The sequence below is a fragment of the Leuresthes tenuis genome, unplaced genomic scaffold, assembly GCF_036924035.1.
Source record: "Leuresthes tenuis unplaced genomic scaffold, fLeuTen1.0.hap1 SCAF_19, whole genome shotgun sequence".
NCBI classification, from domain to species: domain Eukaryota; kingdom Metazoa; phylum Chordata; class Actinopteri; order Atheriniformes; family Atherinopsidae; genus Leuresthes; species Leuresthes tenuis.
The window spans coordinates 4175792-4195352 of NW_027325373.1; the positions used below are offsets into that span (position 1 = coordinate 4175792).

At 41.9% G+C, this 19561-nt stretch overlaps 1 protein-coding gene across 5 annotated transcripts in view; it reads left to right on the top strand.

Moving 5' to 3' along the window:
- LOC140277348 (voltage-dependent N-type calcium channel subunit alpha-1B-like) overlaps positions 1-19561 on the top strand; it is a 156397-nt gene that overhangs the window by 95643 nt on the left and 41193 nt on the right. For 4 of the 5 annotated variants that reach the window (XM_072372326.1, XM_072372325.1, XM_072372327.1 and 1 more), the window contains exons 14-24: positions 1354-1426; positions 1699-1816; positions 3644-3711; positions 3921-4027; positions 6050-6112; positions 10912-11664; positions 11757-11962; positions 12359-12488; positions 15524-15653; positions 16278-16337; positions 16593-16699. In XM_072372326.1, the coding sequence (XP_072228427.1) occupies positions 1354-1426; positions 1699-1816; positions 3644-3711; positions 3921-4027; positions 6050-6112; positions 10912-11664; positions 11757-11962; positions 12359-12488; positions 15524-15653; positions 16278-16337; positions 16593-16699 (1815 nt within the window). The remainder of the gene's footprint in view (positions 1-1353; positions 1427-1698; positions 1817-3643; positions 3712-3920; positions 4028-6049; positions 6113-10911; positions 11665-11756; positions 11963-12358; positions 12489-15523; positions 15654-16277; positions 16338-16592; positions 16700-19561) is intronic. The other variant, XM_072372328.1, reaches the window with a different exon arrangement.

Below are 19561 nucleotides of genomic sequence, written 5' to 3' on the forward strand. Positions count from 1 at the left end.
TGGATTTGGATGTGCTGCATCACTGTGCTCATGTGTATGTACGGCAAATGTCTTGTGATGCAGCCCTGAGTTGCAGAGACAGTGTGTTTTGGGCGTGAAGCTTGGAGTTTGCCCCTGCAATTGGTGTTGACTCTTGTTTTTCTCTGTGTCCTTCTGTTCCATCCATTGTCATACAAAATAATCCCCTTCATGTAGCGTAGCCTCAACCTGGAGCTGTGAAGACATAAAAAGAAAAGCCCACCTCCTTTACGTTGTACCTCTATCTTTGTGAGGACATATGAGAGACCCAAATCAGAAAAGGTTTAGACGGGATAGAAAATGTAAAGAGAAAAACAAACAAACAAAAATAAAAAAAAGGGATTCTTCCACTTTCTTTGATGTGTATTTTAATGCAGACAGCGTGGCAGTAGTTAATGCATAAAGGACCAGGGTGCAGGGCTAAAGTGGGCAGCCCTCAGACAGCACTGCATCAATAGCCCACAAACACTTTAGCAGAGAAGAAACATGCTTTTGTTCCTTCAACTTGAACGTATTAAAAAGAAAAAGTCATCATGTAATGCAGGTTATGTGACACCTCTTAGCAAGTGTCAGCAGAGAACTGAATGTCACCTCAGTAAATGTTGAGCATGGAGGCCATCGATGCAGCAGCAGCTTTTTCGCTGCTGCAGCCGTTGTTTTGGTCCTGCTCTATTCTCAAAATGTGACTTAAATCTTACCCTGTAGGAAAATACCTGTATTAGAAATAAGCAATTAATATTGCAGACTTTTTCAGAAAATACTTAAATTTTTGTGACTTTGTTACAAAATGATGTCGAACAACATCCTCATTAATGCATTTCTCTAACTCGCTCCCATCTGAATGTGATTGGAATATTTAAAGCCAATCTATCCTGTGATCTGGTGTTATTCCTTCTAACCTTGGCTAGAGGCATAATATATATTAACAGCTAGAGAGAACTTAGGAAAAAGAAGCTCCATGCTGTTATAACCATGCTGGGTCAGGGAATGTAGAGGAATGTGTCTATGAGGGTCCTCACAAGAATAGAGCTACAACCCTGTATGTGTGTGTTTATGTGGTAAGCGACAGGAAATGTTTTACAGACGAGAAGTAAAAGAGGAAATGTGCAGGTGTGACTCCAGGTGTGAATGTGTTTTTGACCATGTTTCTCATGAGCAGAAACATGTGCTTTCAGTGCCCTGATACGGCAACTCACCATTTTGCTATTAACATAATTAATCTGCTTTTTTTTTTTTACCTGCAGGTAGATTTTATTAACACCTGATTGGAACTATATATATCATTTTTGATATTATTTTTCCCGTTTTGTGATGTTGTGATTCTGACTCTTAAAGGTTTAACTTTGAAGATGAAACACCAACAACAAATTTTGATACCTTCCCAGCAGCCATCCTCACTGTGTTTCAGGTAAGACAACCCCCCCATGCGCACTTAAATACACTAAAATTCTGAGTAAAAGGGAGAACATCTACTTTATCTCTGATTTTAATTAGAGAGAATGAGTGGTCTGTGCGCCTGCTGTACCCTAATGCGCTCAAAAATAATAATCCTTCAATTAGTCTGTGCTCATCACCCTTCACTCTGTAAAGTAATTTGATTCTCCAGTCTGTGAGATTTGCTCAGTGCCTTGCAGCCTGCCGGTGTCCCCAGCCTCATTCTGCCTCTGCTGTCTTGCTCAGATTCTGACTGGTGAGGACTGGAATGCTGTGATGTACCACGGCATCGAGTCTCAAGGAGGCGTTCGCCGTGGCATGTTCTCCTCCATCTACTTCATTGTCCTCACGCTCTTTGGAAACTGTATCCTCTGTAACTTCATGACATAATCAACCACACGCTAATGATCCAGCAGGTTGTCATATTTTGACATTGATAGCTGAAACACTCAAAAATCAGCACAGTAATGTCTGAACATGATATGAAACCTGAAAGTTTAAGACTCAACTACTTAACAACATTCTGATAGTTTAGATTTTCGGTCCTGGCTGAAGTGAAACATCATCTCATTGGAGCACGTTGATGCTCCCAAGAGAATCTAAATGATCTTAGGCCCACAGGGGCTCAGAGATGGGTGACTGACATCCTGGCAACTACCAGTTGAGGCTAAAAATAGGCATCGACTGTCTGCAGACTCTCGTCAGCTGCTAAACTGCTCTGTCAACTTTAGCAGAATTGCATAATTTCTTAAACAAGCCACTGACTGTCTGTTAAAGGGGAACTCCGGTATTTTTAAACCTAGACCTTATTTCTGGCATGAAATACGTTCATCTACTCACGAGAGCAGCTTGATGAAAGTCAGCATCCTTCAGAAGATATTTAGATTCCTCGAGATCCATATAACGGAGTGAACGGGGCTTAGATGATGCAGCCTCTAAATAAGGCATTATCTGTCTTAGCTATAGTATAGAAGTATAGTACGCGTTCATTCATTCATTCATTTGTCTTAAAGTATTGATGAAATAAATACAGATAATGACTTATTTAGAGGCTGCATCGTCTAAGCCCTGGTCTCTCGTTATATGGATATACGCCGATTGCGAGCGATCTAAATATCTTCCGAAGAACGCCGACTTTCATCAAACTGTTCTCGGTGAGTAGATGAACGTATTTAATGCCAGAAATAAGGTCTAGTTTTAAAAATACCGGAGTTCCCCTTTAAGTAGACTCCAACCGGTAAGCGACTAACTGCAGACCAGTTGCCAACCTTTTCTGTGTCTCTGCCGATGCAGCCTGGTCATCCTCTTCTTGTTGCTCGTGCAACATTAACAGAGTGACTAGCGTTGTCTTTGTTGACCGTAGAGACAACACAGACTATTGGGAACTCTCCAGCAATGTAATGAACAAGAGATTGTGTCAGTATCCTGCTGTTTATCCCACTGCTGTGGAATTCAACTAAGTATTTTCACATCAGTTGGTGTGAGGTCCCTGGCGGATCTGTAAGTGGTTGTGCCATCAGTAGCTTGTTGATGACAGGCGACAGCTGACCCCAATCTGTTGCAGACCACTCTCCAAACCCCCACAGACACTCCCTGCCAGGTTGCCGGTCCCTCACCCACTATTCAGGGAGTGTTTGTGCAAGTCATCAACGACTCGCCGAGTACCTTGTAAATAAAGACTTGCATTTTAGTTGCTTAACAGTTGCTGAGGGTCGTGATATTTTTGGGTTGCTGGAGGTTCGGTCTTTGGCCCAGTGTGACTAGGACCTGTAATAGATGCAAGATTCTGCTCCACACCTGCCTCACTGAAGAGCTCAAAAGTATGATTTACGAAATCATTATAGGTTGTAGAATATACTGTAGATCCAACTCTGCTGTTTTTCTTGTTGTTGTAAGACCGGCCCCAGGTTTTTCAGTGAGAGCTTCAGTGTCCTTTTACATCTTGCACATTAATCTTTCAGAATCTTTGAATGTGGTCTTTGATCAAAGGCTTTAGTTTGTCTTTCATGGCTCTTTCTGAACACCTCTTGAGCTCCAAACCACTGGCTAAAGTAGGAGTGGCCTGAATCTGGAAGATACAAAAACATCACTATTGTGACCTGTCCCAGTTCAGGAGGAAGAAAATAAACTGCACATTCTATAGCATAACATAGTCTGTTTGGATTTTATCCTGAATCCTGACGCTGTTCAGACACCCTCCTGAATGTCTTCTTGGCCATTGCCGTTGATAACCTTGCAAATGCTCAGGAGCTGACTAAAGTAAGTAGATCAGACCTTCTCAGTGTTGTTTCTCAGATGCATTTATAATATATAATATGATATGTATTTATTAGAGTAACTCACAACAAAAAAAGGTTATATTATATTGTGCCAAACTTGAAAAAACTTGTATGTGTACAGGTTTTTTTTCCTGTGTAAATATGAAGGAGTGCTCTAAGAATGTATGTTCTGGCTCTGATTGGGTAAAGGATGAGGAAGAACAGGAGGAGGCGGCCAATAAGAAACTCGCACTGCAGAAGGCACTGGAAGTGAAAGAAGTCAGCCCAATGTCAGCTGCCAACATTTCTATCGCTGCGTAAGTTTCCAAGCATCTCGCACAGCAGCTCCCACTCTGGAAATAAATGTCTCGTTGTCTTTTAGTGTGTTGTCCCTATAAATGTCTGTCTGAAAAATGTGTATATGTGCCGTGTTGATCTCAGTCTTCTTTCTTCATCGACTCCTATTATGAGAGTGCTCTGGTTGTGTTGCCTTGTTGATTATAACCCACTGTTGACCTTCTTCAATACTGCAGGCAATTAAGGAAGCTCCCGTCTACAACACATGAGATTTCCCACCAGTATTTTTTACTTTATTCATTTTTAAAGTCTTGTTTTGGCCCTGAGCCTCGCCACATGCTGCCAATATGGCATTTAATTTTAAAAGCAATTGGTCCCTGTCTGAATAAATCCAGTTATCGAACTGCTTTAAGATGTGACCCATAATAAAAAGCTCTCAACTCTGCACATGAAAAAGTTTTTGGATGTCTGTGTTGTGTAGATTTGAAGTGCCTTTATCTGCTTATCAACACCAAACATGATAATTTAGGGAAAATCCTAAAGAAAACAGCAGATAATCAGCGTGTCGGGGGTTGGCCCAAACCGAAGTGAACATTTCACAAGGAAAGAAATGTGCTGAACACAGTTTAAGGCATCAGGGATGATATTCTTTTGTGAGTAACTGTTCATAGACTCAGTATACAGATTACTCTGTACACCTTCTTCAGTATAGTGCCTCCTAAGAGGCAATCATCTCTATTGTTTTATTCCCAGCGTTAATTCTTAAAAGGAAAGAGGAAACAGACCAAAGAGCCACAAGCACTCACAAAGTCAACTGCCCCAAGTTTGACTTTTTTCTCAATCTGAAAATGGTTATTAGCCCTTTTCTTTAAAGCTTGATGGTATTAAAAAAGGACGTCCTCATTACCGTGCCACTGCTCGTCCTCAGCCCTGCATAATGATGCGCTCACACACATCAACACGGGGTCCAGGAATCGGTCGGGTGACATCAGTGTCGTTGGTTAAAGCGGCCGGTTTTGCAATGATGTCTTGATATGTGTAAACGCACAGCAATATGGGCCCGTTTCACCTCTGTTTGCCTCCTTTAACGACCCAGAGGCATATTAGCAGCGGATAATCTCCCACCCCCTCCTCCCCATGACACCGATGTGCAGCAAAGGTGCATCAGTCTCAGCTTGAAAGGCATGCGTGAAAAGAGGAATATAGAGTAGGAGTAGCTTCATCCCGTCATACTCTCACCAGCACGAGCTGCGATTCTCAGGTGGATCTGGCGTGGTGTGAAACTGGAGCTAATATCAAGCTTCTCACTGACTTGTTGCTGTAAAACTGCTGTTCTATTTCATTTTAAGATATGCCTCATCTCATATGTTCTGTTCCCATAGAACAGAATCATTGCAAATAACCACTGTCTGCGTGTCCGAATACTTCTGCACAGCACTTGATGTGATGAGCAGATAAAGAGATCATCTTCAGCTCTCACTCGCTCCTTAATTGCCATCCTCCTCACGGTGAATGAGGTCATTTAAACTCTATCAGGCGATCAGTGCTGTAAATCACTGGTTAGCTAACGTCCCAATACTTCCACTTTTCCCTGGTATTACTCTTATTATATTGTGATTTTATGCGTTCAGTGTCGTGTTCTCAGAATCTTTTAATGTGGTGGTTGAACGGTGTGGTTACAGACTATTGGTTTTGTTTGAAATTAACCGTTTTTTCTTTGCTTTCTGTGTACTGTACAGAGAAACTCGGGGTTTCATTCCAAAAGGACAACTGGATATAATTTCAAGCAGGAAAAAAGGGTGCAATGCTGCAAATGAATATAAAACCAAAGTATTACTATTTAAACTTAATTGACCTTGCTGGAATGAAACCCTGAAAATAGTTTTTTTGTGAGAAAGTCACTGTTGTGTTATTGAAGCAGTTACACAGACTAGCTCTGCACTGTGAAATGGGGGGGACACGTGGATAGTCGGACAGCTGTCCACCTGTCCCCTTCACATTTGTGTCTCATTTTTTCTTTTGTTTTTGTTCTGCATGTACAGTTTTGTAAAGCAAAATCGAGATGCACTCTCTCGCAGGTCGTCCATCAACAGCATTCAGTCACCGTGAGTTATCTCTCTCTGTTACTATATTCTCCCCTTTCTCCTTTCCCGTTTGCTCTCTTCTCCCTTCTCCTTTTTTCTCCTGCTGGTTTTGTGATTCCTCTTTTCCTCTCCACTTCTGTTACTTGTCTTGTCATCTCCTCCTCTTTCTCGTTACCTTTCCTCTTACCTTGGGTCCGCTCAACTGTGTACCTCCAGAAACTGAAATTTCTGCTCTCCGTTGCTGGTGAAGTGGAGAGTATTTACAAGATGGCTCAACACAAGCAAATTGCAGTTATATATAGATCGCATAACAAGTTGTAAAATGTTGACCTGAAAGTCAAATATAAATACAGTGAGTTGTGTCCTCAGATAAACCACAGTATGGGACAAACAGAGCAGAGTTCAATTTGATGTAAAATCACAACTACGCTTTGCAAATGTGGGGTCATTTTGCTCCTAAGTTGTCAACATTGTGGCTTTCTCATGGTGTGTATATCCTGCCGAGCATTCGGCAGAGATATTGCAACAGGAGTGTACCAACAGGTGAGGACAAGACTCAATCTGGCTGTTGCAGCGGTTATCAGTGTGTCCATTAAAATATGTCAAATATCAGCTCTCTACCAAGTGCAGCTGGTAATCCTCAATCACTGGCTCTGCACAAAATCAATGCACCAAGCATCCGCTGATGTAGTTATTTTAGCCTTCTGACCACCGTGGTGTGCTCATGGCTCTTCACAGTGTGTGTTACTCCCATAAATACATGCACATAGTCCTGGAACAACTGCAGTTCAAGTCTGTTAACTTGTCACTTGAATCCATGAAGCATAAACCTGATTCTGCTGAAGTGGTTGTAGCTACTCCAACATCTGCATTTCAAACTTTGCATGTCGCAGAATTAATTCTGCGTTTCTTTTTCTCATGACTACTCATCAGTTTCAGTTTTCAGCCCAAGTTTTGCAAATTGTGACATTCAGGAAAGATGGATTCATATGATGAGGGCAGACCAGCTCGTTGTCAGATACTCAGCTGGATGCTAATGCATCATAGTCAGCCTGTTTATAACGGAACAACGCTCAGAGTAGGTTGGCTTCAGTACGCCTTAAAACAGGGATTTATTGCTTCGTGTGCCCCTGACTTCGGCTCCATCATATAGGTTTTAGTCCTCACCACATTTTAAGCAACACATTGAGATGTTTGCACACAAATCTCTGAATTAGCTCGAATCTTACTTTAAACAGTGACACCTCCTTCCAACCTTTATCCAACCATAGAATACTTTGCTTTTTCAGCTTATTTGCATTGACGCCTCCACTAACGATATACTCACAGTCACACAGATTCACAGTCCTTATTATTTCAAACCTCAGGACATCACTTGAAACAGTGTGCTTTGTTGATCTATATAAAAAAAAATAACCTTTCTTTCCTGTCAGTGTAACATCTTTCATGTTCTTTTGTGCAATCATGCAAATGCTGCCTGTGCGTGTGTCGTTCACCTGTCTGTGGGTATCAGTTCTGTGTCCTGTGTGTGTTTTCTGTCTGTGTCTTTTAGGACTTATACTGTCTACTGCTCCCCTACCCGACGTATCTTGAGCTACAGGTGACCAAGTGGAGCTAACTTAACAATCCTATGAATTACCACGTAACCAAACCATACTGTTTACAAAGAGAAACAGTATGCAGCTCCTTCATGAAAGAAAGATTGACGCCTGTTGACGTGCTTAAAGACAACAGTGTACACTGACACATAACTCATAGCATGTTCTTTCTGCTTGGGGCATTAACACATTAGCTTATTCATTAGCTTTAATAGTCTGTGTTCTTTGCATAGAGCTTCAGTAAAGTTTGCCACGGTAAGAAGTCATTTCTGTACAGCTCACACAGGTATGAGGAATAAAAACAGAAACCAATAACTCTTCTCACTCTCATTTCTGATGTGCACCAGTCATTAATAATTCTCAAGTAGGAACTCCAAAAGATCTCAAGGGCCTTATGTGAATTAATCATCTGAACATTTGAACATTTACAGTCTTGCAGAGTCTCGGATCAAAGAAGTTATATTTTACATTTGTTGTTGTACAACTCCAATTCTAAATAACTTGGGACTTGTGTAAAATGTAAATAAAAACAGAATGCAATGATTTGAATATTTCATAAACTAACATTTTATTTAGCCTCACAGCAAGAAGGTTCCAGGTTCGATTCCCAGCTGGGGCCTTTCTGTGTGGAGTTTGCATGTTTCCCCCGTGTGTCCCCGGGTCTCCGGCTTCCTCCCACCGTCCAAAAGCATGCATGTTAGGTTGATTGGTGTCTCTAAATTGTCCCTAGGAGTGACTGTGAGCGTGTGTGGTTGGTTGTCTCTGTGTGGCCCTGTGATGGACTCGCGACCTGTCCAGGGTGTACCCTGCCTCTCGCCCAATGACAGCTGGGATAGGCTCCAGCGCCGCACCCCTGGGGGGAATGTTTCATTTACAAGAAAACTTAGGAAATGAGACATTTTACTATTTCATGAAAAACATAGAGCTTCTCGAATCTGATGGCAGCAACATGTCTAAGAAAAGTTGAGTTGAGAGAAAGGAGAGTCTCTCAGATGTAAAGATGGGCAGAGGTTCTGCAATCTGCAAAAAACTATCTACAAATTGTGGAACGATTTCAGAATAATGTTACTTTACCTAAAATTTTGATCATCATCTACAGAGCATGATATCATAAAAAGAATCTGGAGGCACCTGTCTGTGCACGGGATGCCTGGGATCTTCAGGCCCTCAGATAGTGTTAAAAACAGGCATGATTTTGTCATTGAAATCACTACATGGGCTCAGGAACACTTCCAGAAGTCATTGTCTGTGAACATTCATGAATATGGGTTAAAGCTCAGGCAAAGGAGAAGACGCACGTGAACATGATCCAGAAATCTTTTCAGAGCTAAAGCTCGTTTAAAATGGACTCATGATGGAAAACTGTGCTGTGGTGGTGTGGTGCATGCACTGTTGCCAGGTGAAAATGGAAATGGTTCAAATCTCTGTAGGGAACTTGCATGTTCTCCCTGTGCCAGCGTAGGTTCTCCACAGGTACCCCGTCTTACTTCCACAGTCCAAAAACAGGCATCTTAGGTCTGTTGGTGATTTTGAATTGATTGTAGAAGTGAGTGTCCAGAGTGTCCCCTGCCTCTTGCCTTATGGCTCCAGCACCCAACGTCCCTGAATTATAGAAGATGAATAAATATGTCTTCTAAACTAAAGACGAGAGGCCCCTGTTACAGCCCGGCTCAAGGACTGTAACCAAGAACGGGAGAGGAGACGAGGTTGCTACAAAAGTAATACATTTATTAATAAAAAGAAGACAAAAGATCAGTATCCATAGTCAGTAATGTAGGCGTGTATGGATGTGTCTGTGTGTGCGTACGAAACGAAAACGACACTAAAGCGCAAAACCGCGGTGCGGCATCTCCCTCAGGCGGCGGGCATGGAAAGAAGGGGCCTCCCGAGAGTCAGCCAGCATCTCTATAAATACGCTACACCGGGCCCAGGTGTAGCACATTCATTTAAGACGGTCCCGCCTCCGCTGAACCTGGAAGACACACAGACCAGCCGGAAACACCCTGACATATGGGGCGGGGCCGTCACACCCCACACAGCTTGTTATCAGGTCTCTGTTCAAAAAACTACATCTCTGATGGTATGTGAGTGCATTATTTTCTGTAGAACTGGTAACTTCTGGGAAGGAACCATTAATGTTGAAAGTTATGTATAGCTTTTAGAGCAATATATGCTCCCATCTTCAGGGAAGGCTTTGCATAGTTCAGCAAGACAATGCTGAACCACATACGACATCTATTACAACAGCATGGCTTTGCAGTGCTGGACTGGCCTGCCTGCAGTTCAGACCTTTGACTAACTGAAAACATTTGGGACATCACGAGACGTAAAATACGACAAAGATGACTCAGGACTTTTGAACATCTTGGTCTAAACTGTTGTTAGAAGAAGAGAGGATACCACACAGTGGTAAACATGGATATGTTGCTGCCATCAAACTCAAGATTGGCTTAATTTCAACTTCATCTTTATTTTATTGGGATTAAATTATCGGTTTATGAGATCGGTTACTCATCATGTTCTGTCCCAACGTTTTTGGAAGTGGGCTTGTATATCCATTATATCCATATATATATTATATCCTTATATCCATATTATATCAGCAAAGAAAGACTTCCTTGTATGTGTAGATAAAGTTTTTTAGGAAGTCGCATGCATCTCTGAAAAGCCTGCTTGTTGTGCAAACATTTGCTCACAGAAAGAGGTACAAGAATGCACCAAAAGATGTTTTTTACCTCGTTGACGCCATCTGTATGCACCAGTTAGGTTTCATTTTACACTATTTAATCAGTGGAACACAATTAAATTACTCTTCAATCAGTGTCAAAATAAACATTGAGGTTGAGACCACCTGTAATCAGATCACATCATCACAATAATGTATACCCCACATCAGCATCAGACACATTTTAGGTGTCTGATCTTAGGCTCAGTAGTCCTTCTCCATGTAATACGTGTGCATGGTAAGTGGAAAACTTTACCATGGTAAACATTTGTGCTGACACATCCATGGACCTGTTTCTGTCTTTCTTGCTCAACACTGTCAGAGGCTTGCTGAATGTCATTGAAAGAAATGTTGGCTATGGATGAAACTGGGTTTCAAATCTCATCAAAACATTTAACTCACTGAACACAGATTAAAAAAAGATTAGAAATTGTTTTTTGTCATTGTTTTTCTGTTTCGCATGATGGCTCTTGTTGAATTTGGTTTGATGTTTGCAGCAGGGAGCAGCAGCGGTCTGCAAAGGCCAAGTCAGTGTGGGAGCAGAGGACCTGCCAGCTGAGAAGGCACAACATAAGGGCCAGCAGTGAGGCCCTGTTCAGTGAGCTCGATCCCGAAGAACGCCTCCGAATGACCAACGCCCTCCACCTGCATCCCGACATGAAGACTCACATGGACCGGCCCCTTGTGGTGGAGGGCAAGAATGGCGACAAACCTTGCCGGCACCCCGAAGGGGGTCAGGAGGAGGCAGCGGATCCCTGGCAGGACAGGGTAGGGGACAGCTTCCACACGCACTCCAGGAGGCATCACCGCCACCGTGACAGGAACGATGATGGAGGTGACGGCCGAGGAGGAAGGCATCACACACATCACAGCAGGAGCAGAGAACACAATGCAGATGGTTCCCAGACAAAGGAGAGGGGAGAGGAGAGGAGCCAGAGCCAGAGCCGAGATGGTGGGCATGGACACAGGCACCACCACAAGGCCAGCTCCCCTGAGGAGGAGGCCAGTGATGCTCGAGTAGGGGGAGAAGGGGAGGAAAGGGGTCATCGCCGCCACCACTCTCATCGGCCACCAAAGGAGGGAAATGGTCTGTTGGCAAACGGTGCACAGGGAGAGTCCAGAGGAAGGGGGGGAGGTGGAGGGGATGGCAATGAAGAAAGGAAGGGACGCTGCTCCCGCATGGCCAGAGCTCAGTCTACTCTGGGTGGAGACGACATGAAGAGGAACAAGAATGGATCCAAAAGTTACAGGTGAGACTGCTGATATTCAACAAATCCAAAACATAACATTCACGCTAATCTTTTTCAGGTTGTGTATAATACAATACACAATTTCTCCCAAGGGAGAGGCAGTCAGATGCTGAGGAGGATCGATTTGCATGCAGTCCTTCACAGCCAAAGCGGAGCAGCTTGACTTTAAGTGAAAAGCAAGAGGATGCCGACAATCAGAAGAACTCCACGAGAGCCAGCCAAGCTGGCATCAACAGCAACGCTATCCACATTCCTGTTACCATCACTGCCCCACCCGGTGAAACTACCATCATATCCAGTGAGTACAGTGTGTCTTATTTTTACATAGATTATGTTGTGATATTTCCACTCGTCATCAATTTGCTACAAAGTCATTAAGGGTAATTAAGGGTAATTAGGAGAGTCGCCACATGCCATCATCTCAGCAAAGAAAATGATGAATAAACTTGTCATACGCAATGAAAATTACCAAATGCCTCAAAATCCAAGTCTTAAACTACCCTTCACTTCTTTATATTTTACTTGGGGAATGTAAAATAGATGAAAACTTGAAAAAGCACTGCCTTGCTTTAGCCTTGACTTTGGAAGCCTCATTTTCAAGCGCTGTATATTTTCATTATGCCGAATAAGTGGTCATTAAACAGCTATATAACACGATACATCACGAGTTAACGTTTATGTTTTTTTACACCAGTGAATAAAATTGACTGTGACAACTTCCAACTCAACGAGGAGAAGAAGGATCTGGAAGAGGAGGAGGCAGCTAATGGGCCTCGGCAGATTCTTCCCTACAGCTCAATGTTCATCTTTGGACAGACAAACCCGTAAGTCATAACTGGAAGGTGTCTCAAAGGGGTGAAGCAGAATAATCAGAAACAGAACACGAAGTATGAAAATCTCTCAATAATTTATTTAAAAAAAAATCTTTTTGAATTTAATCACCATTTCTTTTTAACACAAACTTCTCTATGTTGACATATATATTCACCGTCACACAAACATATCAAACTTAATTAAGTAAACTCTTAAGTAAATGTATGTCATGTCTCATCTATCCAAAGTGACATGCCCCCCACCAACGGAACCCCTCAAACTGCATTAGATGGGGTCATTTTCTTAATACTCTTTAAGGCAGTTTAGAATATTTTGCCTTCTTATCATTTGCTTCTGCTGTGGCAGTTAAACTGAACCTGTGTTTGATTCGTTTAAAGTGAGTACAAACAGCCGACTGATCTCTGTTTCAACTCGAGCTGGGCGATATGAGAAAAAGTCATATCACGATATATCAGTCGATATCGATATATATCGGGTCCATAACTTTTAGCATCCACTTGAACCCCTTATTTTCCACTGTGCTTATTGGTAGCGTGTCTTTTACAACACAATAAGCTGCTGCATCTGTAATATCACGGTGTCTCTTAGATTTTTTGTCATACGGCGCTGGATGAAGCAGACTCTATGGTCTTCTGTTGCTGCTGCACAGGCCTTGTTATTGGGGGAAGATTAGCACTTGTTCCGGGCTGTGTTTGTAAAAGTTTCAAAGTTTTCAAGCGCTGCTTCAGGTGATGAAAAAGATTAGCGGCGTTCCCTGTGTTTGTCGGAACATGTACTCGACATCATTTGCAGTGCTCACTAAAATGCCTCCACACCACCGAACTTTCAGCCCCTTCTTATCAACAACGTCACCCTTGGGCTGTGTCTTCCATCATTTTTTCAGAGGGAACACTCATTTTCTTTTTTTATGCGGCTGCAGCAGCACAAACAAACGCGTCACGACGAGCTGCTGGCATGGCTCTATTCCAGCCACGTGATTGGTTCAGCGCGGCGCAACTCTCGTTGTCATTGGCTATTCGTATTGTCTGTCAAAAGATGGACGAATGTAATCTATCGAAAAGTATATCGACCATGTTTCATATCTCTATCGAGGAAAAGTTATTCCTCGATAGCTATCGTTATCGTTTTATCGCCCAGCCCTAGTTTCAACCTTTAACAGTAAGCAAACTTCAACTGCTTAATGTTGAGTAAGAAGCATTGATATCTATCTGGAAACTGGATGATGTGCAAACTAAACTTCTAACTCCACTTTTTGCTCCCTTTTTAGCCAGTTGAACTGCAGCTGCAACATTAAGGTGTCACCAAACTCCGTTTACCACTTTCATAGAGATAACATAAATACTCATGTCACAATTAATCGTTAAAACATTTGAGATGATTCTCATCATGTCTGCATGAAAAACAACTCGATAGAGCTAATTTCTGTTGACTGCTGATGGAGCTTGTTTCCTTTTATTGAGATCATTCAGTTTTGTCCCGATCTTCCAAGTGAAGCTTTTGTTTTAAAAGTCCAAATGTTAAATATACATACCTAAAATTATGTTCCCACATTCATATCCAAGGGTTCTGAACTGTAGATTATCAGACTATTTGTAGATTTATGCTATGAAATTATGATAAAGAAGACAATTAAGCTATTTGACAATAAAAGCAAAACTAGAGAGGTCTTTTAACCTTAAAGCTATGTGCTTGTGACTCGTTTTGAAGTAAACAAACCTTTGTTATGTGCAAGAAACTGCCCGAGAGCACCTGGGGACTCAGATATGGCAGTTCACAACTTTGATTTCCAGCCCTGCACCACACCATTTTGCTTTATGCTCCCTTGACATTTCTTTGGGTTTTTGATTTTGTGTTTATCTTCAAGACATTTGTCAAAAAACTATTCAGCAGTAAGCAAAACAATTGCTTTACATGAAGATGTAATTTCAGCTTCACCGAATTTGATCTAGTTATACTTATAAGACGTCTTAAACATGAAAATCTAAATACTCTGACTGAGTCAGCTTCGTTGGTGCTTAGACCTTTATAAATCCTTTCAATGTTCTATATATCTGCAATTAGAAAATCATTGCTGGTGAAATATAAACATGCTGCTTACCTGAACCTGGAAACAAACCATCTTGACAGATGACATTAACTCAAAACTGTTTGGCTAAATGAAAAGGCTACATTCAAGCATTCAAAGCTACATCCCATCTGGTAAACATAGCACTGGTGTTGTCGTAGTATTGGCCTACTTTGCTGCTACTGGTCCACATCTGCCTGCCGTCAGAAATTTCCACCAGTTGTTTCAAAAGGAAAATGTCAGGATCTGTCCGTGAACAAAGCCTCAAGAGAAAATGAGTCATGCAGCAAGAAAACAACCTGGAGTACATGCTAAAAATAGATAAAGTTGTTTGGAATGGCCAAACGAATCATACTGACTTTAATCTATGAAACATTTTGATGAAGGGTCTGAGGTAGGCTGGAAACTGACCAGCATCCCAGGGTTAAAGCTGTTTTATCCAAAAATCCTCCAAACTGATCAACAGATGTGGTTAATGTTTATTTGCAGTTATTGCTGCCAAAGGCATTATTCACATGCTCTTTTTAAAGCGTCACAGAGAATGATATGTTGTCTAAACCTGTACAAGATCTGCTGATGTTTTTCATCAGGTATGCAGAAATGTTGAATTATCTTGAGGCTTCAGAACTCTTCCAGCGCTGCTGTGTCACTAAAGAGCAGAATCACAGGTTCAAGTTAACGGCCTTTCAGAACATCTGTAGTTCTACTGTCAAATGATCCAAACCAGAAACCTTTTATGTGGTTTGTTTCACAAGTGGCACACCTTGCAAACCCAGCTAGCCCTTAATGACGCAGTACGCCGGAGGCTGACACCTGTTCACGTTTGTTTCTAACTTGGACAGAGGAAATGCACGTTTGTCCATGGCCTGTTTCGGGGGTGCGTCACCTGAATGCACCCGCTGAGCTGTCCCTACACAGTGTGTGCTCAGTGTGTGCGTGATTATTCATGTGGTCTTGCAGGGTGCGACGGCTGTGTCACTACATAGTGAACCTTCGTTACTTTGAAATGTGCATCCTGATGGTCATTACCATGAGCAGCATCACCCTCGCAGCTGAGGATCCCGTCCAGGCCAACGCACCGCGGAACAACGTGAGTCAAGCTGACATCTAGCCTTCATAAATAAACATCTGGAGGAACACAACAGACACACTCACTCTCACACAGATAAACATACGCAGACAAGTATGTGCATGCTCACAAGCGAAGGGAGGTTAACACAAATATGTCTCGTTTGGGCTGACTGGCTGATTCATTTGGACTGATTGAGAAGAACCTCCTAACAGAGCTTGACAGTTAACTCATGTCAAAGAGCAAGCAGAGGGAAGCACAAAAACAAGCTTTTAAGATTTTTTTTGGACTGAAAGTTCATTCTAAAGTTGGTTCATAATATCTATGCGTGTCATGTTGGCTCATGTTGAGAACAGGAATGAAATCCATGCATACAGAGCTTTGACAGACAAGCACAGCTAATTAGTATTCCAGTCAGGGGCACAGAGGGGAACTGAGGTGATGGTGTGCACATATGTCTGCTTGTGTGTTGGAGTTTGTTCATGCAATGCGTGTATGTGCAGAAGTGTTCAAAGCTAACAGAACTCTGACAGGGTAGAGGGACATGCCCTGTTTATACGCACCTCCAGCGAATCTTAAACTGAAAATGTCTGTGACAAGATCAGCTGATAAGTCATCTCAGAGGATATTTCTTCATGTTTACAGGTTCTCAAATATCTGGACTATGTGTTTACTGGAGTCTTCACTTTTGAGATGGTGATCAAGGTGAGAAGGCGAGAGGAAGCTGCTCTGAGTTGTTCCAGCTTGGCCTAAATGAAACTCAAGCTGTTTAATGTTGAAGTATTTCATTGAAAGTTTACCTTTTGTTTAGTTTTTATCAGCTAATGACTAAATCTGAGCTTTGTGGAAAGGCTCACACACGCTGGATAACTCTGTCACGTGCCGGTTGTGTGTTACCATCGATCACACTCTGCTTTATTGTCCCATTTTTCCCACAAACCGTTTATCGCGGGACTCTAGATGATTGACTTGGGACTGCTCCTCCACCCTGGCTCTTATTTCCGTGACCTGTGGAACATTCTTGACTTTATTGTGGTCAGTGGAGCCCTGGTGGCCTTTGCCTGCTCGTAAGTCACTTTTTCATTATTCCTTGAGACAAAATTGCTATTTGTGTTGTAATAAAGTCGTTTTTGTTGCTGCCACCTCCTTTCCACTATCCATAACTGGAGTGAATTAACATGAGGCACACTGACACTAGGCGCCTCTGATGCTGTGTTTTGCTCTAATGGCTTGGATGTTTGCGTCCAATTATTTTCCCATGAAATTCAAGGCTTTTGTGCTGCCTGAAGGCTGCTTTGCCGCCATGACTATGTCAGACATTTTCATTGTTACATAGAGCCTCCACAACCCCTGCCTGCAAGTGCACAAGGTTTAAACTTCACGAAGGAGCAGAGGGATGTGATTTTCTTACAACAGACAGGTTCTATCTGCCAGCTAATAGCAATGCTGCAGCTAATCCCTGATACAATGCACCTGGTAATTGCATATCACATGTGGAGAGTTTCAGTGACATTTTTAGTAGTGATCTGGTTGAAGAGACTGTTGTCCTCCCGAAAATAACCCCACGGATCATTTGTTCATACAGGCAATAATGGCCTATAATCACGTTCAAGGAACATGCGACCTCTAGTGGTCATGAGAGCATCTGCTCTGGGGTTGGACTCCAGTCACATGGTTGAAAGCACTTCCTCCTTAAGAGGACTTAAAGGACTGTTTCCCTGTTAGAAGAAACACTTGAGAAGGGTTTTTGGTCCTTTAAGGAAACGCTTTCCCTTCCTGCCGCCTGCAGGGACTGTAGTTCAGAGGAAGCCCCGCTGAGTCGTATTAAAGGGAACGAATAAACAAACATTTTAGTCATTCTGAATGAATTACCAGTTGTTCCTCCCACACTTTGAATGAGTTTAGTTAATATTTATAGTCTATTCGTCACATTCTGTACCGAGTATTGTGTGTTGTACGTTAAGTGAAATCTAACAAGAACTTATTATTTGTAGAACATTTTTGGCCCAGTTCACACACTTAAGGACATTTTTATCAGTGATAAATGATTTATTTATAAACTTCCTTTCTGTATCTGTGGAGATATTTTGTGTCCAACAGCTTTTTGTCTGTTTTTAGCTTCTATTTTCACATACTTGCTCTGTATTGAAACTCTCCATTGTTCCTCTCAAGTGTATTTTCTTTGTGACGCTTTCCCCAGCTGCAGAGTGATGCTTCTCTCTGTCTTTTATCTGTTGCTGACTGTCTCTGCCACTTTTTGTCCTCTTTCTTCTTCGTGTTTTGGCTTGGATTGCTTTCAGGAGCCTTATGGGGTAATGCCAGCTCTTTCTGCCTATCTATCCACGTGTATCTCTTCCTGTTTGTGTCCTCTTCATGTCCGTCAGCCCGTGTCATTTCAGTTTACAGTCTGCATCAGCCTTATTCTCCCAGCCAAATGTTTCGAGCAAATGTCATATTTTGTTATTTGCTCTTCTTATCACCACAGCCAGAGTCATGATTAAAGATGCTGGCATTTACTCTGTTTTTGTGACACATCTGTGTGTCACAGCTGCATGCAGGTTACATAAGTGTAATTACTTGCTTTACAATTATATGGTGTATTAAATGTGTTTGTAATGTTGGGCAGCACAGTGAACAACATTCTCCGTTGTTTGAAACATTTTAAGTTTTTGAAATGAGCCCAGAAAAATCTGGATACTGCTGTCTATAATTAGAATATTCTAAGACAAAATGCATAAACAGAGTGAATAGTCACCATTTATTTTGATTTTTAAACACAAAGACATGAACGTAGTTTAAATCTGATAGAATCGACCTACTCAGCAGTCTCAAGCATCCATTGTCTCTTTCCTGGTTTGCAAAAAGTCACATTTCCCCTTTATAACTCCACTCTACATCCATCTCCTGTTCAAGTCCCCCATATTCCTCCCATGCAGGTGTGTCATGGGATGCATTCACATTACAAAACTTAAAGATATTTGTGGATATACCGTAGACACGTCTTATTTTCATGGTTTTAGCTTCTTTTGGTTGTAAAACATCACAAAACAGAAGGTACTGTATATCTAGAAGAAGTTGGAATCCATAAAACTAACAGATCTGAAACATAAAGAGGTAGTTGAACCGTGAATTTGCAACCTAAGCCATTTATTTTTTTTAAGTATATCCAGTTATTTGCTGGTATTTACTTCAGGAATTCTAGCAGCCACATAATTTGGCCCTATTTTTCATCATCATCGAAGTTAAAATGTTGTTAACTAAGGAATCAAACTCATTTCAGAGGTGTTATGTCAACTTTGCAACTCGCATAAATCTAATTCACACTTGTTGTTACACAACAATTATTCTGTTGCTGTTTTTTTGGCCACTGCAAAGGGAAACATCCTCATTCTAAATCCCTGCTGAGAGGTCTGGTTTGAAGCAGAAGACAGCACATAGCTGGAGGTCCTCGTGTGTCCTTATCACTACCCTACACGTACAAAATCATTTAAAAAAGCCCAAAGAATGTGAATGTAACAGCATCCTGTCTCCAGTCTCACTTCAGTCGGTGACGGAAATTGGAAACAATGATTGTCAGTTAGCAGTTTTTATTCAGGCTACTGACTTCCTGAAATATTCCAGATTATGCTTGAATTCGCCTGGATCCATTAAGATGTTTACATGTAGACAGAGGTGCACATAAGTGGTGCACATAAGTGATGCTCATGCACAACCAAAACAAAAAATGCACGCCGGATAAAACCGTTTAGTTTTGAGCAGCAGGAGTGGGAATCGAACTGCCAACCTTTCAGTTATTGGACGACCCACTCTAACCAAACTGACATACACCCAACTTACATTAAAATGAACGTAGTCTTATGGGGAGTCATGCATTGAACGGGCGAAGGTTGGTCAGATACAGTGACATGGATTAAAATGGTGAAATCATT